The 22,500-nt window shown below is 57.2% G+C and overlaps 1 protein-coding gene across 5 annotated transcripts in view; it reads right to left on the bottom strand.

Annotated features, from left to right (window-relative positions):
- Window positions 1–23: 23 nt before the first annotated feature.
- LOC142922784 (telomerase Cajal body protein 1-like) overlaps window positions 24–22,500 on the bottom strand; it is a 35,157-nt gene continuing 12,680 nt past the window's right edge. For 2 of the 5 annotated variants that reach the window (XM_076063692.1, XM_076063693.1), the window contains 6 exons: window positions 22,385–22,475; window positions 20,952–21,084; window positions 17,972–18,183; window positions 13,782–13,885; window positions 8,936–9,064; window positions 24–567 (listed from right to left, as the gene is read on the bottom strand). In XM_076063692.1, the coding sequence (XP_075919807.1) occupies window positions 426–567; window positions 8,936–9,064; window positions 13,782–13,885; window positions 17,972–18,183; window positions 20,952–21,084; window positions 22,385–22,475 (811 nt within the window). In that variant the 3' untranslated portion in view covers window positions 24–425. The other 3 variants (XM_076063694.1, XM_076063695.1, XM_076063696.1) reach the window with 3 other exon arrangements.

Genomic DNA, 22,500 nt, shown 5'->3' on the forward strand with positions numbered 1-22,500 from the left:
GGGGTCACGGAGGTCACCAGGGGGGGTCACTAGTCTACACAGTGACGGGTCACTCCAGGGTCACGGGGGGGTCATGGGAGGTCACTAGCGGGGTCACGGGAGGTCACGGGAGGTCAATAGGGGGGTCACGGGAGGTCACGGGAGGTCACTAGTCTTCACAGTGACGGGTCATTCCAGGGTCACGGGGGGGGTCACGGGAGGTCACCAGGGGGTCACGGGAGGTCACTAGGGGGAGGTCACGGGAGGTCACTAGGGGGGTTCACGGGAGGTCACTAGGGGAAGGTCACGGGAGGTCACTAGGGGGGGTCACGGGAGGTCACCAGGGGGGTCACTCCAGGGTTCACGGGGGGGTCACGGGAGGTCACTAGCGGGGGCGCGGCCACACCACAGCCGCACAGAGTTGTCGCGGGTCACGTGACGCGTGCTCATGAGAGGTCGCGACCTCCCGCCGGGGTCAGAGGTCGGCCCCCCCTGTCCCCCCCCTCCTCCTCCTCCGAGCTGCTCTCCGGCTCTAGAAACTTGCGTTGGCCCGAGGACGTCAAGAGCAGCGGCTCCCACGGGTGGAGGCTGCAGGGAGACAAAGGCGGACGGGTGGCAGTTACCAAGGGAGGAGGAGGGGGGGGGAGAGGGAGGGGGGGGAAGGGGGGGAGAGGGATTGAAGAGAGGGAGAGGAGAGAGGGAGGGGGGAGGAGAGGGGGAGGAGAGGGGGGAGAGGGAAGAGGAGAGAGGGGGAGGGGAGGGGGGAGGGAGGGGGGGGGAGGGGGGGAGGGAGGGGGGGGAGGGGGGAGGGAGGGGGGGGGGAGAGGGAGGGGGGAGAGGGAGGGGGGAGGGAGAGGAGAGGGGGAGAGGGAAGAGGAGAGAGGGAAGAGGGAGAGAGGGAAGAGGAGAGAGGGGGAGGGAGGGGAGAGAGGGGGAGGGAGGGGGGAGGGAGGGGGGGGGGAGGGAGGGGGGAGGGGGGGGGGGAGAGGGAGGGGGGAGAGGGAGGGGGGAGAGGGAGGGGGGAGGAGAGGGAGAGGGGGAGAGGGAAGAGGGGGAGAGGGAAGAGGAGAGAGGGGAGGGAGGGGGGGGGGAGGGAGGGGGGGGGGAGGGAGGGGGGGGGAGGGAGGGGGGAGGGAGGGGGGGGGAGGGAGGGGGGGGAGGGAGGGGGAGGGAGGGGGGGGGAGAGGGAGAGGGGAGAGGGAGGGGGGAGGGGAGGGGAGGGGGGAGAGGGGAACAGGAGAGAGGGGGAGGGAGGGGGGAGGGAGGGGGGAGGGAGGGGGGAGGGAGGGGGAGGGAGGGGGAGGGAGGGGAGAGGAGGGGGAGGGAGGGGGAGGAGGGGGAGGGAGGGAGGGAGGGGGGGGGAGAGGGAGGGGGGAGAGGGAGGGAGGGGGGGGGGAGGGGAGGGAGGGGGGGGGAGGGGGGGGGGGGGGGGGAGGGGGGGGGGGGGGAGGTGGGGAGGGAGGGGAGTGAGGAGAGGGAGAGGGGGGGGGGGAGGAAGGGAGGGGGGGAAGGGGGGAGGGAAGGAGTGGGAGGGGGGAGGGGAGAGGGATTGAGGAGTGAGGGGAGGGGGGAGGGAGGGGAGGGGGGAGGAGAGGGAGGGGGTCAAATGCACCTGTGGTGTGTGTGTTGAATTTCTCTTGCACCATACGTAGCCAACCGTGATAATCGCACCCACCCACCCACTCACCCACCCACCCACGCACCCACCCACCAACGCACCCACCCACTCACTCATCCACCCACTCACCCACCCACCCACACCACTCACCCACCCACGCACCCACCCACCAACGCACCCACCCACTCACTCATCCACCCACTCACCCACCCACCCACTCACCCACCCACCCACGCACCCACCCACCAACGCACCCACCCACCCACTCATCCATGCACCCACCCACCCACTCATCCATGCACCCACCCACCCACCCACTCACTCATCCACCCACGCACCCACCCATCCACCCACTCACTCATCCACCCACCCACTCACCCACACACCCACCCACCCGCTCACCCACCCAGGGCCCCACCACCGTGTAGCCCCCCCTCAGCTCAGTGCTGCTCCGCACCGTGGTTGTCTGTCGCTCGTCGTTCAAGGGGGGTGACTTTTATTTTGATGGGGGTGGGGGTGTGTGTTGGGGGGGAAGGTCAGGGGCATGACCTCTGTAGGGGGCGGATAAAAGGCAGGGGGAGGAGGAGGGGCCGGGGGGGGCTGCTGATTGATGCTGGGGACGTGGGGTGGGACTCGTGTTTGAAAGTAGAACTTCGTGAGTGTGTGTGTAAGTGTGTGTCTGTGTGTGTGTAAGTGTGTGTGTGTAAGTGTGTGTGTGTAAGTGTGTGTGTTTGTAAGTGTGTGTGTGTGTCCGTGTGTGTAAGTGTGTGTGTGTGTCTGTGTGTGTAAGTGTGTGTGTGTAAGTGTGTGTGTGTCCGTGTGTGTAAGTGTGTGTCTGTGTGTGTAAGTGTGTGTCTGTGTGTCCGTGTGTGTGTGTGTCCGTGTGTGTAAGTGTGTCTGTGTGTCCGTGTGTGTAAGTGTGTGTCTGTGTGTGTCCGTGTGTAAGTGTGTGTCCGTGTGTGTAAGTGTGTGTGTGTGTGTCCGTGTGTGTGTGCCCGAGTTGGTCATGATACTGGCACCTGGTCTGGAGTGATTGGAGGGCATGGGCCAGATCAGCTCGATAACAACGGCAGGAGGCTGCTAGATTTTTGTGCAGCCCCATGGGCCTGTAATTACCAACACGCCTGTTCCGGCATCGGCGCATCCACACAACATCATGGATGCATGCCGGGTCCAAGCAAGAACATCTGCTGGACTACGTAGTGACGGACCAGCGGATGCGAGCCCATGTCCTTGACACCAGGACCTACCGTGGAGCTGATCTGCCCTCTGACCATCTGACTAGTCATCTGTAAGATGCGCCTGCCATTCTTCCACTCCGGTGGTGGGTGTACACCCAGGACCCCATTCCAACCTAAAGTGGCCTGGTCTCAGTTATCTGATGAAAGTTGCAAGCGAGAATTTCATCATCGTTTGCGGCTGGGGTTGGCATCGTCCCCGACTCCTCCTGATGTCGAAGGTAAATGGGCGAGGTTTAGGACTGTGACTCAGGCAGCTGGAATGGCTGCTTTGGATACGCGGTCCAGACCTCCCCAGAGACCCTGGCTGACAGAGGAGGTGTTCAGGATGGTTGAGAAAAAGCGACAGGCCCACTGTCATACGGCTACAGCATCTCACGTCAGAGAATGAGGAGCTTACCGCAGCCTTCGCTCGGAGGTTCGGAGAGCCATGAGGCGCTGCAAGGATGGGTGGTGGTCGCGGGTTGCTGAGGAGATGGAGTCTGCCTCAGTGGCCCGCGATCCCAAATCTCTATTTAACTCATCAAAAAAGTAACCTGCAGCGCCACACCTATTACCATCATTAGGGGAAAGAACGGTGATCCAATCTCCGACCCCCAGGAACAGATTTGCAGATTTGCTGAGCATTTCTGTGAGGTCCTGGGGGAGGGGGAATCCCTCAGCCTGGAAAACAATCATGGGACAAAGTGGGGATGACCCTGCTGAGGCTGCGGTGCCTCAAATATTGGAAGTCACCCCCTGTGAGTGGCTGGCTGAGATGCCATCCGTTGAGGAAGTACTGAAGGCGATCCAGAGTCTGAGACCAGGAAAGGCACCGGGCAGAGATGATCTCCCAAGCGAAATGCTGAGGGAGGGTGGCGTTTGTGCACAGACTGCCCTACATGATATCATAACAGTCTGGGCCACTGGACGGGTTCCGCAGGATTGGAAAGATGCCTTGGTGGTCCCCCTCTTTAAGAAGGGGGACTGCACAGACTGTAAAAACTACAGGGGCATCTCACTCCTCAGTGTGCTGGGAAAGGTCCTGGCAAGGATTATTCAACATCGCCTTGCCATGCACGCTGAGGAGAGGCTTGCGGAGCCCCAATGCGGTTTCAGGAAAGGGCGGTCCTGCACAGATGCCATATTTTCTGTCCGTCTGCTACAGCAGAGGTGTAGGGAATTCCAGCAAGACCTACATCTCTGCTTCATTGACCTGGTCAAGGCCTATGATACCATCAATAGGCCTGGGCTCTGGGTTTCGGAGTCCCTGACCCTATGCTCACGCTCATTAAGGACGTTCATGATGGTGAGCGTGGCCGGGAGTCAGAGCCATTCCCTGTAAACCTTGGGGTGCGACAAGGATGTCCCTCTGGCTCCCACATTATTTAACATCTATTTCGACCACGTAGTTCGCGAAGCCTTCAGTAGCTGTGCCGGAGGAATTTCGATCTGGTACAGATACAATGGGAGACTGATTGATGCCCGGCTGCGGTCAAGGGATGGCTCCGTATTGGTCAACCATGTTATGTATGCCGATGATCTGGTAATTGCAGCTCACTCAGAGGAGGAGTTGGAGACGCTGCTGCTGAAACTGGAGTGTGCCACTAAGAGTTGTGGCCTTACCATCAGCCCCACCAAAACGAAGCACCTGCCTGGGTATTTTGTACCATCGGGCACTCCACCCCCACAACTCCCAATCAGTGATGGGGCAGTTGTGGAGAGAATGGAGAGTTTCCCATACCTGGGCAGTGTGCTCATGACCGGCACCAGTTTAACAGCAGAGGCCTCACTCCGAATCAGTCGAGCGGCATTATCTTTTCATCGGTTGCGTAACGCTGTGTGGAAGCTACCTGGTCTGTCGCTCCACACGAAGCTTCAGGTCTTCTCGGCCACAGTCATTCCCTCCCTTCTCTACGCTTGTGAAACGTGGACCCCCCTAATGGAACATCTTCGCCGGTTAGAAACATTTAGGCTGGCCTGCCTACGATCAATTCTGGGTTTAACCAGGCTGAATTGTGTGAGGAGCTCACAAATCCTCGAAAGATCTGGACAAAGTCCCATCAGTGAGCACCTCCGGCAAGCAAGGCTGTGTTGGATGGGCCATGTAGCCCGCATGCCAAACAGCTTTTGTTCGGCCGGATCGAGGGTGCTAAATTGGCGCGGCACGGGCTAGAGAAGAGATGGAGTGACGTGGTACAGGAGGACGTGGAGCTGAGTGGACTTGCCGATGAGCGGTACCAGCGGTGTCAAGATCGGCCTCAGTGGAGGAGGCTCATGAAGGATGTTACTGGGCAGTTGGAGGCAGTCGCCCTCCAACAACAACGGAGGGCGGAGGAGCAACGCTCACAACGAGCGGAGCGCGGGTGGGCTAAAGCACAGCAAGTTGGCACAGTAGGGGGCACAGGTGGTGCATCAGCCAGTCATCTCGGTCATCTCAGTCAGTCGACCCGTGGCACCTGGGTCTGCCCCGTGACCTCCTGCCAGCGGGCGTTCGACACTTCACGTGGCCTCAAGGTGCACATGGCCTGGCACAAGCGTCGTGGTGACGTCACCGCCACTTAGTGGCGAATGGCGGTTGTTGTTGTGTCCCTGTGTGTGCGTGTGTCCGTGCGTGTGTGTCCGTGTGTAAGTGTGTGTGTGTCCGTGTGTCCGTGTGTGTGTGTCCGTGTGTGTCCGTGTGTGTATGGGGAGCGGTAGTGTAGCAGTGGTTGGCGCTGCGCTACGAATCCGGCGGCCCAGGTTCGATTCCCGCTCATGGCCAAGACGGTGACTTTCATCTGAATTGATCCTGGGCCTCCCTTAGGTCGACTCAGCCTCAAACGAGTACCTGGTGCGGTGGTGTGGAGTAAACATCGCCACTGGGGAGACAAAGGCGGCCGGGCGTGGTGCTGGCCACCCACCCCCTCGTGTGCCGTGGCCGGCTTTCATAGGTGCTGCTCGCTAACAGCACTTGCCCCTACAGTGAGTGGTGGTACAGTGAGGGAAAAAAGTATTTAATCCCCTGCTGATTTTGTACGTTTGCCCACTGACAAAGAAATGATCAGTCTATAATTTTAATGGTAGGTTTATTTGAACAGTGATAGACAGAATAACAACAACAAAATCCAGAAAAACGCATGTCAAAACTGTTATAAATTGATTTGCATTTTAATGAGGGAAATAAGTATTTGACCCCCTCTCAATCAGAAAGATTTCTGGCTCCCAGGTGTCTTTTATACAGGTAACGAGTTGAGATTAGGAGCACACTCTTAAAGGGAGTGCTCCTAATCTCAGCTTGTTACTTGTATAAAAGACACCTGTCCACAGAAGCAATCAATCAGATTCCAAACTCTCCACCATGGCCAAGACCAAAGAGCTCTCCAAGGATGTCAGAGACAAGATTGTAGACCTACACAAGGCTGGAATGGGCTTCAAGACCATTGCCAAGCAGCTTGGTGAGAAGGTGACAACAGTTGGTGCGATTATTCGCAAATGGAAGAAACACAAAAGAACTGCCAATCTCCCTCGGCCTGGGGCTCCATGCAAGATCTCACCTCGTGGAGTTGCAATGATCATGAGAACGGTGAGGAATCAGCCCAGAACTACACGGGAGGATCTTGTCAATGATCTCAAGGCATTGCATTTTAATGAGGGAAATAAGTATTTGACCCCCTCTCAATCAGAAAGATTTCTGGCTCCCAGGTGTCTTTTATACAGGTAACGAGTTGAGATTAGGAGCACACTCTTAAAGGGAGTGCTCCTAATCTCAGCTTGTTACCTGTATAAAAGACACCTGTCCACAGAAGCAATCAATCAGATTCCAAACTCTCCACCATGGCCAAGACCAAAGAGCTCTCCAAGGATGTCAGAGACAAGATTGTAGACCTACACAAGGCTGGAATGGGCTTCAAGACCATTGCCAAGCAGCTTGGTGAGAAGGTGACAACAGTTGGTGCGATTATTCGCAAATGGAAGAAACACAAAAGAACTGCCAATCTCCCTCGGCCTGGGGCTCCATGCAAGATCTCACCTCGTGGAGTTGCAATGATCATGAGAACGGTGAGGAATCAGCCCAGAACTACACGGGAGGATCTTGTCAATGATCTCAAGGCAGCTGGGACCGTAGTCACCAAGAAAACAATTGGTAACACACTACGCCTTGAAGGACTGAAATCCTGCAGCGCCCGCAAGGTCCCCATGCTCAACAAAGCACATATACATGCCCGTCTGAAGTTTGCCAATGAACATCTGAATGATTCAGAGGACAACTGGGTGAAAGTGTTGTGGTCAGATGAGACCAAAATGGAGCTCTTTGGCATCAACTCAACTCGCCGTGTTTGGAGAAGGAGGAATGCTGCCTATGACCCCAAGAACACCATCCCCACCGTCAAACGTGGAGGTGGAAACATTATGCTTTGGGGGTGTTTTCTGCTAAGGGAACAGGACAACTTCACCGCATCAAAGGGACGATGGACGGGGCCATGTACCGTCAAATCTTGGGTGAGAACCTCCTTCCCTCAGCCAGGGCATTGAAAATGGGTCGTGGATGGGTACTCCAGCATGACAATGACCCAAAACACACGGCCAAGGCAACAAAGGAGTGGTTCAAGAAGAAGCACATTAAGGTCCTGGAGTGGCCTAGCCAGTCTCCAGACCTTAATCCCACGGAAAATCTGTGGAGGGAGCTGAAGGTTCGAGTTGTCAAACGTCAGCCTCGAAACCTTAATGACTTGGAGAAGATCTGCAAAGAGAAGTGGGACTAAATCCCTCCTGAGATGTGTGCAAACCTGGTGGCCAACTACAAGAAACGTCTGACCTCTGTGAATGCCAAGGGTCAAATACTTATTTCCCTCATTAAAATGCCAATCAATTTATAACATTTTTGACATGCGTTTTTCTGGATTTTGTTGTTGTTATTCTGTCTCTCACTGTTCAAATAAACCTACCATTAAAATTATGGACTGATCATTTCTTTGTCAGTGGGCAAACGTACAAAATCAGCAGGGGATCAAAGACCTTTTTTCCCTCACTGTATACGGGGAATCTTTGTCTGTGTCTGTGTTTGTGTCCATGGTACTGATGCTGTCCATGGTACTGATGCTGTTATTACTCGCTTTGGCACACACAACCGCAAACAGCAATTCCGGCATGAGGACCATGTAAAGCAGCGGTGGGGAACCTTTTTTCTGCCAAGGGCCATTTGGATATTTATATAACATCATTCGCGGGCCATACAAGATTATCAACTGAAAAATTAGCCCGTTATATTTTGTCAAACATTTAATTAACTCACCCCGAATGTGATGGCTGGAACAGACCAAATTATTTTGCGGGCCTCATACGGCCCGCTGGGCGGACGTTCACCACCCCTGCTTAAGGCTATGAGGGGGCATCTTTGTGTTTGTTTTGGTGTCTGTGTGTGTCTCTGTGTGTGTGTCTCTGTGTGTTGCTGTCTGTGTCTGTGTGTGTCTGTGTGTCGGTGTATGTGTGTGTGTGTCTGTGTGGCTGTGTGTGTGTGTCTGTGTGGCTGTGTGTGTGTCTGTGTGTCGGTGTCTGTGTGTGTGTCTGTGTGGCTGTGTGTGTGTGTGTGGCTGTGTGTGGCTGTGTGTGGCTGTGTGTGTGTCTGTGTGGCTGTGTGTGTGTGTGGCTGTCTGTGTCTGTGTGTGCGTCTGTGTGTGTCTGTGTGTGTGTGTGTCTGTGTGGCTGTGGGTGTGTGGCTGTCTGTATCTGTGTGTGCGTCTGTGTGTGTGTCTGCGTCTGTGTGTGTGTCTGTGTCTGTGTGGCTGTGTGTGTGTGTGGCTGTCTGTATCTGTGTGTGCGTTTGTGTGTGTGGCTGTGTGTGTCTGTGTGTGCTCGCTATCAGCACTTGCCCCAACAGCCTGTTAAAGACCACCCACACACCTCACCCACCCACACACCTCACCCACCCACACACCTCACCCACCCACACACCTCGCCCACCCGACCGACCTCACCCACCTCACCCATCCACCCACACACCTCACCCACCCACACACCTCACCCACCTCACCCATCCACTCACCCACCCGCCTGACCCACGCACGCGACCCACGTGACCCACCCACGTGACCCACCCAGGCGACCCACGTGACCCACCCACGTGACCCACGTGACCCACCTGACTCCGTTGACACAGTCGGCGTGGAGGCTGTGGCGGGCGGCGGGAGGCCGCAGTCCACGTGACGTCACCACGTCCCAGGCGCTCACACAGCCCTCCGTGTCACCGCTCACCAGCAAGCTGCCACACCTACACGTGGTGGTTCACCACCATCACACCATCACCATCACTACCACCACCACCATCACACCATCACCACCACACCACCATCACCACCACCATCACCACCACCATCACCACCACCTCCATCACCACCGTCACCACGTCCCAGGCGCTCACACAGCCCTCCGTGTCACCGCTCACCAGCAAGCTGCCACACCTACACGTGGTGGTGCACCACCATCACCAAACACAGCACCATCATCACCACCGTCACCACCATCACACCATCACCGTCACCACGTCCCAGGCGCTCACACAGCCCTCCGTGTCACCGCTCACCAGCACGCTGCCACACCTACACGTGGTGGTTCATCACCACCATTACACCACCACCATCACACCACCATCATCACACCACCATCACCATCACACCACCGTCACCACGTCCCAGGCGCTCACACAGCCCTCCGTGTCACCGCTCACCAGCACGCCACCACACCTACACATGGTGGATCACACACAGCACCACCATCACCACCATCACCACCATCACCACACCACCACACCATCACCACCACCACCATCACCACACCACCACCATCACCACCACCATCACCACCACCACCACCACCACACCACCACCACACCACCACCACACCATCACCACCATCATCACCACCATCACCACCACCATCACCACCACCACCATCACCACCACCACCACCACAACACCACCATCACCACACCACCACCACCACACCACCGCGTCAGCCTTAACAGAACACCGCGACACGGCTGCTGTTATAGCGAGCGCCTGTAACAGACTGTCAGGGCAAGTGCTGTTATAGCGAGCCCCTGTAACAGACTGTCAGGGCACGTGCTGTTATAGCGAGCGCCTGTAACAGACTGTCAGGGCAAGTGTTGTTATAGCGAGCCCCTGTAACAGACTGTCAGGGCAAGTGTTGTTATAGTGAGCCCCTGTAACAGACTGTCAGGGCAAGTGCTGTTATAGCGAGCCCCTGTAACAGACTGTCAGGGCACGTGCTGTTATAGCGAGCGCCTGTAACAGACTGTCAGGGCAAGTGTTGTTATAGCGAGCCCCTGTAACAGACTGTCAGGGCAAGTGCTGTTATAGCGAGCCCCTGTAACAGACTGTCAGGGCAAGTGCTGTTATAGCGAGCCCCTGTAACAGACTGTCAGGGCAAGTGCTGTTATAGCGAGCCCCTGTAACAGACTGTCAGGGCAAGTGCTGTTATAGCGAGCCCCTGTAACAGACTGTCAGGGCAAGTGCTGTTATAGCGAGCCCCTGTAACAGACTGTCAGGGCAAGTGCTGTTATAGCGTGCCCCTGTAACAGACTGTCAGGGCACGTGCTGTTATAGCGAGCCCCTGTAACAGACTGTCAGGGCAAGTGCTGTTATAGCGAGCCCCTGTAACAGACTGTCAGGGCACGTGCTGTTATAGCGAGCGCCTGTAACAGACTGTCAGGGAAAGTGTTGTTATAGCGAGCCCCTGTAACAGACTGTCAGGGCAAGTGTTGTTATAGTGAGCCCCTGTAACAGACTGTCAGGGCAAGTGCTGTTATAGCGAGCCCCTGTAACAGACTGTCAGGGCACGTGCTGTTATAGCGAGCGCCTGTAACAGACTGTCAGGGCAAGTGCTGTTATAGCGAGCCCCTGTAACAGACTGTCAGGGCAAGTGCTGTTATAGCGAGCCCCTGTAACAGACTGTCAGGGCAAGTGTTGTTATAGCGAGCCCCTGTAACAGACTGTCAGGGGAAGTGCTGTTATAGCGAGCGCCTGTAACAGACTGACAGGGCAAGTGTTGTTATAGCGAGCCCCTGTTACAGACTGTCAGGGCAAGTGCTGTTATAGCGAGCCCCTGTAACAGACTGTCGGGGCAAGTGCTGTTATAGCGAGCCCCTGTAACAGACTGTCAGGGCAAGTGCTGTTATAGCGAGCGCCTGTAACAGACTGTCGGGGCAAGTGCTGTTACAGCGAGCCCCTGTAACAGACTGTCGGGGTAAGTGCTGTCATAGTGAGCCCCCGTAACAGACTGTCAGGGCAAGTGCTGTTATAGCGAGCGCCTGTAACAGACTGTCAGGGCAAGTGCTGTTATAGCGAGCGCCTATAACAGACTGTCGGGGCAAGTGCTGTTATAGCGAGCGCCTGTTACAGACTGTCAGGGCAAGTGCTGTCATAGTGAGTGCCTGTAACAGACTGTCAGGGCAAGTGCTGTTATAGCGAGCCCCTGTAACAGACTGTCAGGGCACGTGCTGTTATAGCGAGCGCCTGTAACAGACTGTCAGGGCAAGTGTTGTTATAGCGAGCCCCTGTAACAGACTGTCAGGGCAAGTGTTGTTATAGTGAGCCCCTGTAACAGACTGTCAGGGCAAGTGCTGTTATAGCGAGCCCCTGTAACAGACTGTCAGGGCACGTGCTGTTATAGCGAGCGCCTGTAACAGACTGTCAGGGCAAGTGCTGTTATAGCGAGCCCCTGTAACAGACTGTCAGGGCAAGTGCTGTTATAGCGAGCCCCTGTAACAGACTGTCAGGGCAAGTGTTGTTATAGCGAGCCCCTGTAACAGACTGTCAGGGGAAGTGCTGTTATAGCGAGCGCCTGTAACAGACTGACAGGGCAAGTGCTGTTATAGCGAGCCCCTGTTACAGACTGTCAGGGCAAGTGCTGTTATAGCGAGCCCCTGTAACAGACTGTCGGGGCAAGTGCTGTTATAGCGAGCCCCTGTAACAGACTGTCAGGGCAAGTGCTGTTATAGCGAGCGCCTGTAACAGACTGTCGGGGCAAGTGCTGTTACAGCGAGCCCCTGTAACAGACTGTCGGGGTAAGTGCTGTCATAGTGAGCCCCCGTAACAGACTGTCAGGGCAAGTGCTGTTATAGCGAGCGCCTGTAACAGACTGTCAGGGCAAGTGCTGTTATAGCGAGCGCCTATAACAGACTGTCGGGGCAAGTGCTGTTATAGCGAGCGCCTGTTACAGACTGTCAGGGCAAGTGCTGTCATAGTGAGTGCCTGTAACAGACTGTCAGGGCAAGTGCTGTTATAGCGAGCCCCTGTAACAGACTGTCAGGGCAAGTGCTGTTATAGCGAGCGCCTGTAACAGACTGTTGGGGCAAGTGTTGTTATAGCGAGCCCCTGTAACAGACTGTCAGGGCAAGTGTTGTTATAGCGAGCCCCCGTAACAGACTGTCAGGGCACGTGCTGTTATAGCGAGCGCCTGTAACAGACTGTCAGGGCAAGTGCTGTTATAGCGAGCCCCTGTAACAGACTGTCAGGGCAAGTGCTGTTATAGCGAGTGCCTGTAACAGACTGTCGGGGCAAGTGCTGTTATAGCGAGCGCCTGTAACAGATTGTCAGGCAAGTGCTGTTATAGCGAGCCCCTGTAACAGACTGTCAGGGCAAGTGCTGTTATAGCGAGCGCCTGTAACAGACTGTCAGGGCAAGTGCTGTTATAGCGAGTGCCTGTAACAGACTGTCGGGGCAAGTGCTGTTATAGCGAGCGCCTGTAACAGATTGTCAGGCAAGTGTTGTTATAGCGAGCCCCTGTAACAGACTGTCAGGGCAAGTGCTGTTATAGCGAGCCCCCGTAACAGACTGTCAGGGCAAGTGTTGTTATAGCGAGCCCCTGTAACAGACTGTCAGGGCAAGTGCTGTTATAGCGAGCCCTTGTAACAGACTGTCAGGGCAAGTGCTGTTATAGCGAGCCCCTGTAACAGATTGTCGAGGCACGTGCTGTCATAGTGAGTGCCTGTAACAGACTGTCAGGGCAAGTGCTGTTATAGCGAGTGCCTGTAACAGACTGTCGGGGCAAGTGCTGTTATAGCGAGTGCCTGTAACAGACTGTCGGGGCAAGTGCTGTTATAGCGAGCCCCTGTAACAGACTGTCGGGGCAAGTGCTGTTATAGCGAGCCCCTGTAACAGACTGTCAGGGCAAGTGTTGTTATAGTGAGCCCCTGTAACAGACTGTCAGGGCAAGTGTTGTTATAGTGAGCCCCTGTAACAGACTGTCAGGGCACGTGCTGTTATAGCGAGCCCCTGTAACAGACTGTCAGGGCAAGTGCTGTTATAGTGAGCCCCTGTAACAGACTGTCAGGGCAAGTGCTGTTATAGCGAGCCCCTGTAACAGACTGTCAGGGCAAGTGCTGTTATAGCGAGCCCCTGTTACAGACTGTCAGGGCAAGTGCTGTCATAGTGAGTGCCTGTAACAGACTGTCGGGGCAAGTGCTGTTATAGCGAGCCCCTGTAACAGACTGTCAGTGCATGTGCTGTTAGTGAGCCCCTGTAACAGATTGTCAGGGCAAGTGCTGTCATAGCGAGCCCCTGTAACAGACTGTCGGGGCAAGTGCTGTTATAGCGAGCCCCTGTAACAGACTGTCAGGGCACGTGCTGTTAGCGAGCAGCAGCAGCAGGCCGGGAGGGAGGTCAGGGGCAAGGTCAAATGCAAGTGGCACGATGAGGTCAAGGGGTGAGGCCAGATCAGGGGTTAAGGTCGGGTCCAAGAGCCGCGTTGGGGTCAAGGCCGGGTCAGGGTCGAGTTCAAGGCCACGTCGGGGTCCAGGTGGGTCGGGGTCAAGGTCGGGTCGGGTCAAGGTCGAGTCCGAGGCCACGTTGGGTTCAAGGACGATGCCAGATCGGGGTCAAGGCCGAGTCCGAGGCCACGTTGGGGTCAAGGTGGGCCAGGGCCGAGGTCGGGTCAGGGTCAAGGTCGGGTCAAGGTGGCTCGCTGACCGGCTCAGCTGGAAGTAGATGCGCTGGTTGGTGGAGACGGTGCGGGGGAAGGAGCACAGGATCTCGCCTGGGACTCGGAGATCCCAGCTCAGGAGCTCAGGGTCCTGACATCAACAACAACAATGACGTCAACAACAACGACGTCAACAATGACATCAACAACAATGACGTCAACAACAACAACGATGTCAACAATGACGTCAACAACAACGTCAACAACAACAACGTCAACAACAACGACGTCAACAACAACGACGTCAACAACGACGTCAACAACAACGTCAACAACAACGTCAACAACAACAACGACGTCAACAACAACAACGTCAACAATGACGTCAACAACAACGACGTCAACAACAACGACGTCAACAACAACGTCAACAACAACGACGTCAACAACAACGACGTCAACAACAACAACGTCAACAACAACGACGTCAACAACAACAACGTCAACAACAACAACGTCAACAACAACAACGTCAACAACAACGACGTCAACAACAACAACGTCAACAACAACAACGTCAACAACAACAACGTCAACAACAACAACGTCAACAACGTCAACAACAACAACGTCAACAACAACAACGTCAACAACAACAACGTCAACAACAACGACGTCAACAACAACGTCAACAACAACAACGACGTCAACGTCAACAACAACAACGACGTCAACAATGACGTCAACAACAACAACAACAGCGTCACGTCACCCTGTGTGCCCAGCTGTACACAGCGGCTGCCCGGCCGGGGAGAAGGCCAAGTGGGTGAGGTCACTCGTGTCTCCACCCACCCACGTGTCCCCACCCACCCACGTGTCTCCACCCACGTGTCTCCACCCACCCACGTGTCCCCACCCACCCACGTGTCCCCACCCACCCACGTGTCCCCACCCACCCACGTGTCCCCACCCACCCACGTGTCTCCACCCACCCACGTGTCTCCACCCACCCACGTGTCCCCACCCACCCACGTGTCTCCACCCACCCACGTGTCCCCACCCACCCACGTGTCTCCACCCACCCACGTGTCTCCACCCACGTGTCTCCACCCACCCACGTGTCTCCACCCACCCACGTGTCTCTACCCACCCACGTGTCCCCACCCACCCACGTGTCTCCACCCACCCACGTGTCCCCACCCACCCACGTGTCTCCACCCACCCACGTGTCTCCACCCACGTGTCTCCACCCACCCACGTGTCTCCACCCACCCACGTGTCTCTACCCACCCACGTGTCCCCACCCACCCACGTGTCCCCACCCACCCACGTGTCCCCACCCACCCACGTGTCTCTACCCACCCACGTGTCCCCACCCACCCACGTGTCTCCACCCACCCACGTGTCCCCACCCACCCACGTGTCTCTACCCACCCACGTGTCCCCACCCACCCACGTGTCTCCACCCACCCACGTGTCTCCACCCACCCACGTGTCTCCCCCCACGTGTCTCCCCCCACGTGTCTCCCCCCACGTGTCTCCACCCACGTGTCTCCACCCACGTGTCTCCACCCACGTGTCTCCCCACGTGTCTCCACCCACGTGTCTCCACCCACGTGTCTCCACCCACGTGTCTCCACCCACGTGTCTCCACCCACGTGTCTCCACCCACGTGTCTCCCCACGTGTCTCCCCCCACGTGTCTCCACCCACCCACGTGTCTCCACCCACCCACGTGTCTCCACCCACCCACGTGTCTCCACCCACCCACGTGTCTCCACCCACCCACGTGTCTCCACCCACCCACGTGTCTCCACCCACCCACGTGTCCCCACCCACCCACGTGTCCCCACCCACGTGTCTCCACCCACGTGTCTCCACCCACGTGTCTCCACCCACGTGTCTCCACCCACGTGTCTCCACCCACGTGTCTCCACCCACGTGTCTCCACCCACGTGTCTCCACCCACGTGTCTCCACCCACGTCTCCCCACGTGTCTCCACCCACCCACGTGTCTCCACCCACGTGTCTCCACCCACCCACGTGTCCCCACCCACCCACGTGTCTCCACCCACCCACTTGTCCCCACCCACCCACGTGTCTCCACCCACCCACGTGTCTCCACCCACGTGTCTCCACCCACCCACGTGTCTCCACCCACGTGTCTCCACCCACCCACGTGTCCCCACCCACGTGTCTCCACCCACCCACGTGTCCCCACCCACGTGTCTCCACCCACCCACGTGTCCCCACCCACGTGTCTCCACCCACCCACGTGTCTCCACCCACCCACGTGTCTCCACCCACGTGTCTCCACCCACGTGTCTCCACCCACGTGTCTCCACCCACGTGTCTCCACCCACGTGTCTCCACCCACGTGTCTCCACCCACGTCTCCCCACGTGTCTCCACCCACCCACGTGTCTCCACCCACGTGTCCCCACCCACGTGTCTCCACCCACGTGTCTCCACCCACGTGTCTCCCCCCACGTGTCTCCACCCACGTGTCTCCACCCACGTGTCTCCACCCACGTCTCCCCACGTGTCTCCACCCACGTCTCCCCACGTGTCTCCACCCACCCACGTGTCTCCACCCACGTGTCTCCCCCCACGTGTCTCCACCCACGTGTCTCCACCCACGTGTCTCCACCCACGTGTCTCCACCCACGTGTCTCCCCCCACGTGTCTCCACCCACGTGTCTCCACCCACGTGTCTCCACCCACGTGTCTCCCCCCACGTGTCTCCACCCACGTGTCTCCACCCACGTCTCCCCACGTGTCTCCACCCACCCACGTGTCTCCACCCACCCACGTGTCTCCACCCACGTGTCTCCACCCACGTGTCTCCACCCACGTGTCTCCACCCACGTGTCTCCACCCACGTGTCTCCACCCACGTGTCTCCACCCACGTGTCTCCACCCACGTGTCTCCACCCACGTGTCTCCACCCACGTGTCTCCACCCACGTGTCTCCACCCACGTCTCCCCACGTGTCTCCACCCACCCACGTGTCTCCACCCACGTGTCCCCACCCACGTGTCTCCACCCACGTGTCTCCACCCACGTGTCTCCCCCCACGTGTCTCCACCCACGTGTCTCCACCCACGTCTCCCCACGTGTCTCCACCCACCCACGTGTCTCCACCCACGTGTCTCCCCCCACGTGTCTCCACCCACGTGTCTCCACCCACGTCTCCCCACGTGTCTCCACCCACCCACGTGTCTCCACCCACGTGTCTCCACCCACGTGTCTCCACCCACGTGTCTCCACCCACGTGTCTCCACCCACGTCTCTCCACGTGTCTCCACGTGTCTCCATCCACGTGTCTCCACGTGTCCCCACGTGTCTCCCCCCACGTGTCTCCCCCCACGTGTCTCCCCACGTCTCTCCCCACGTGTCTCCGTCTCCCCCCGCGTGTCTCCCCACGTGTCCCCCCGTGTCTCCCCACGTGTCTCCGTCTCCCTCCGCGTTTCCCTGCTTCTCCCCCACGTGTCCCCGTGTGTCTCCCCACGTGTCCACGTCTCTCCCCGCGTCTCCCCGCGTCTCTATCCCCATGTCCCCGCGTCTCCCCCCGCCCGTCCCCGCGTGTCTCCCCGCGTGTCTCCCCGCGTGTCTCCCCGTGTGTCTCCCCGCGTGTGTCTCCCCACGTCTCTATCCCCGTGTCTCCCCACGTGTCTCCCCGCGTGTCTCCCCACGTCTCTATCCCCGTGTCTCCCCGTGTCTCCCCCCGTGTGTCTCTCCCCGCGCGTCTCCCCGTGTGTCTCCCCCCCCGTGTGTCTCCCCCCGTGTCTCCCCCCGTGTGTCTCTCCCCGTGTGTCTCCCCCCCCGTGTGTCTCTCCCCGTGTGTCTCCCCCCCCCGTGTGTCTCCCCCCGTGTCTCCCCCCGTGTGTCTCTCCCCGCGTGTCTCTCCCCCCGTGTGTCTCTCCCCGTGTGTCTCCCCCCCCGTGTGTCTCCCCCCGTGTCTCCCCCCGTGTGTCTCTCCCCGCGTGTCTCCCCCCGTGTCTCCCCCCGTGTGTCTCCCCGCGTGTCTCCCCGCGCGTCTCCCTGCGTGTCTCCCCGTGTGTCTCCCCCCGTGTGTCTCTCCCCGCGTGTCTCCCCCCGTGTCTCCCCCCGTGTGTCTCCCCGCGTGTCTCCCCGCGCGTCTCCCTGCGTGTCTCCCCGTGTGTCTCTCCCCCGTGTCTCTCTCCCCGCGCGTCTCCCCCCCGCGCGTCCCCGCGAGCGTGGTCACGGTGACGTCACCTTGCGCCCTCCCGTGTAGAGCGTGTGGCCGTCGGGCGAGAAGGCGAGGTGAGTGAGTCCCCCCCGGTGGCCACGCAGGAGGCCCAGGAGGGCCGGCTCGCGAGCGCCGTACAGCGCCACGTCGCGGCCGTACGAGCCGCAGGCCAACACGTAGCCCGTGGGGTCGTAGCAGACGCACGACACAATCCCCGCCAGGCCCACACCGCCCGCTGCTGAGCGGGGGATGCACACACGCATACACACACACAGACACATAGACACACGCACAGACACACGCGCGCACAGACACGCGCACAGACACACACGCACACACACACACGCGCACAGACACACACACACACACAGACACACAGACACACGCACAGACACACGCGCGCACAGACACACGCACAGACACACACGCACACACACACACGCGCACAGACACACGCACACACACACACGCACACACACACACGCGCACACACACACGCGCACAGACACACACACGCGCACAGACACACACACACACACAGACACACAGACACACGCACAGACACACACGCGCACAGACACACACACAGACACACGCACGCACAGACACGCACACACACACACGCGCACAGACACACACACACACGCACACACAGACACACAGACACACGCACAGACACACGCGCGCACAGACACACGCACAGACACACGCACGCACAGACACGCGCACAGACACACGCACACACACACACGCGCACACGCACACGCGCACAGACACACACACGCACGCACACGCACACACAGACACGCGCACAGACACACACGCGCACAGACACACGCGCAGACACACGCACACAGACACACGCACACAGACACGCACACACACACACACACGCGCACAGACACACGCACACACACATACAGATACACACGCACACACGAACGTAGAGATACACACACACACATACAGATACACACACACAGATACACACAAACATAGAGATACACACACACACACAAACATAGAGATACACACACAGATACACACACACATACAGATACACACACACACAGATACACACAAACATAGAGATACACACATACACACACAAACATAGAGATACACACACAGATACACACACACACACACAGATACACACGAACATAGAGATACACACACACACAGATACACACACACAGATACACACACACACAGAGATACACACACAGATACACACACACAGATACACACACACAGATACACACACACACACACAGATACACACACACGAACATAGAGATACACACACACACATAGATGCACACGAACATAGATACACATACACATACAGATACACACGAACATAGAGATACAACAACAACAACAACCGCCATTCGCCACTAAGTGGCGGTGACGTCACCACGACGCTTGTGCCAGGCTACGTGCACCCTGAGGACACGTGAAGTGTACACACACACACAGATACACACACACACAGATACACACGAACATAGAGATACACACACACACACATACACACGAATATAGAGATACACACACATATAGATACAAGACAAAGATCCCCCATGTAGCCTGTAACAGACTGTAGGGGCAAGTGCTGTTAGCGAGCAGCACCTGTGAAGGCCGGAACAGTACACGAGGGGGTGGGTGGCTAGCAGCATCACGCCCGGCCGCCTTTGTCTCCCCAGTGGCGATGTTTACTACACACCGCACCAGGTACTGATTTCAGGCTGAGTCGACCTAGGGGATGCCCGGGAACGGTTCAGTTAATCGTCGCCGGTGTTGGCCGTGAGCGGGAATCGAACCCGGGTCGCCAGGTTCATAGCGCAGCATATTACCGCTACACTACGGACACACACACATACATATAGATACACGCACACATATAGATAGATACATACGTACATTTGGATACACAGTGGAGCTGATTTAGCGGGGCTGGTTTAGGATTTAGCGGGGCTGGTCTAGGAGAGGGTTTAGGGTTTAGTGGGACTGGTTTAGGGTTTAGTGGGACTGGTTTAGGGCTTAGTGGGACTGGTTTAGGGTTTAGTGGGACTGGTTTAGGGTTTAGTGGAGCTGGTTTAGGGTTTAGTGGGACTGGTTTAGGGTTTAGTGGGACTGGTTTAGGGTTTAGTGGGACTGGTTTAGGGTTTAGCGGGGCTGGTTTAGGGTTTAGTGGGACTGGTTTAGGGTTTAGTGGGACTGGTTTAGGGTTTAGTGGGACTGGTTTAGGGTTTAGCAGGACTGGTTTAGGGTTTAGTGGAGCTGGTTTAGGGTTTAGTGGGACTGGTTTAGGGTTTAGCGGGACTGGTTTAGGGTTTAGTGGGACTGGTTTAGGGTTTAGTGGGACTGGTTTAGGGTTTAGTGGGACTGGTTTAGGGTTTAGTGGGACTGGTTTAGGGTTTAGTGGGACTGGTTTAGGGTTTAGTGGTACTGGTTTAGGGTTTAGTGGGACTGGTTTAGGGTTTAGTGGGACTGGTTTAGGGTTTAGTGGGACTGGTTTAGGGTTTAGTGGAGCTGGTTTAGGGTTTAGTGGAGCCGGTTTAGGGTTTAGTGGGACTGGTTTAGGGTTTAGTGGGACTGGTTTAGGGTTTAGTGGGACTGGTTTAGGGTTTAGTGGGACTGGTTTAGGAGAGGGTTTAGGAGCTGGTTTAGGGACTGGTTTAGGAGCTGGTTTAGTGGGACTGGTTTAGGGTTTAGCGGGACTGGTTTAGGGTTTAGGAGCTGGTTTAGGAGCTGGTTTAGGGTTTAGTGGGGCTGGTTTAGGAGCTGGTTTAGGAGCTGGTTTAGTGGGACTGGTCTAGGAGCCGGTTTAGGGTTTAGGAGCTGGTCTAGGAGCTGGTTTAGGATTTAGGAGCTGGTTTAGGGACTGGTTTAGGGACTGGTTTAGGGACTGGTTTAGGGACTGGTTTAGGGACTGGTTTAGGGACTGGTTTAGGGACTGGTTTAGGGTCTAGCGGGGTTCTGATTGGTGGACAGCCTCACCGCTGGTCTTCCTCTCCTCACAGTCGCGTCCGGGCCGCCCCGTGGAGAAGAGACGCAGCGAGCGGGGGAAGCCACACGCCAAGTGCTGCCCGTCGGGGGAGAAGCAGAGCGAGCGTGCCGCTTCCAGCTCGTCCTCGTGACACCACAACAACCACAACAACCACAGTCACAACCACAGTCACAACCACAGTCACAACCACAACATCACCATCACAACCACAGTCACAACCACAACATCATCATCACAGAGCGAGCGTGCCGCTTCCAGCTCGTCCTCGTGACACCACAACCACAACAACCACAGTCACAACCACAGTCACAACCACAACCACCACAACAACCACAACCATCACCACAGAGCGAGCGTGCCGCTTCCAGCTCGTCCTCGTGACACCACAACAACCACCACAGTCACAACCACAGTCACAACCACAGTCACAACCACAGTCACAACCACAGTCACAACCACAACATCATCATCATCACAGAGCGAGCGTGCCGCTTCCAGCTCGTCCTCGTGACACCACAACAACCACAACCATCACCACAACCACAACAACCACAACATCACCATCACAGCCACAACCACAACAACCACAGTCACAACCACAACCATCATCACAGAGCGAGCGTGCCGCTTCCAGCTCGTCCTCGTGACACCACAACCACAGTCACAACCACAGTCACAACCACAACAACCACAGTCACAACCACCACCACCACAACCATCACAACAACCACAGTCACAACCACAACCACCACAACAACCACAACCATCATCACAGAGCGAGCGTGCCGCTTCCAGCTCGTCCTCGTGACACCACAACCACAACCATCACCACCACCACCACAGCCACAACCACCATCACAACCACAACCACAACCACCATCACAACCACAACCACCACAACCACCATCACAACCACCATCACAACCACAACCACCATCACAACCACAGCCACAACCACCATCACAACCACAGCCACAACCACCATCACAACCACAGCCACAACCACCACCACAACCACAGCCACAACCACCATCACAACCACCATCACAACCACCACCACAGCCACAACCACCATCACCATCACAACCACAGCCACAACCACCATCACAACCACAGCCACAACCACCATCACAACCACAGCCACAACCACCATCACAACCACAACATCATCATCACCATCACAGAGTGAGTGTACCCCGCCTGCAGCTCATCCTCATGACACAACAACCACCACCACAGCCACAACCACAGCCACAACCACCATCACAACAACCACAATCACCACCACAGTCACAACCACAACCACCACCACAGCCACCACCACAACCACAGCCACAACCAGAGCGACAACCACAACCACCATCACAACCACAACCACCGCCACAACCGGTGTTGTTGTTGCTGTTGTTGTTGTTTGTGTTACCAGGTGGTCGTAGGCTCGGTATGACGCTCGCAGCTGGCCCGTGAACGCGTCCCACATGTGGATGGGGTTGTCTCGGCTCGTGCTCGCCAGCCTGGCACAACGTCACACCACCACCA

Source organism: Petromyzon marinus, unplaced genomic scaffold, assembly GCF_048934315.1.
Source record: "Petromyzon marinus isolate PM22_M1 ecotype Great Lakes invasive population unplaced genomic scaffold, UKy_Petmar_22M1.pri1.0 PM_Scaffold_17, whole genome shotgun sequence".
Lineage (NCBI taxonomy): Eukaryota > Metazoa > Chordata > Hyperoartia > Petromyzontiformes > Petromyzontidae > Petromyzon > Petromyzon marinus.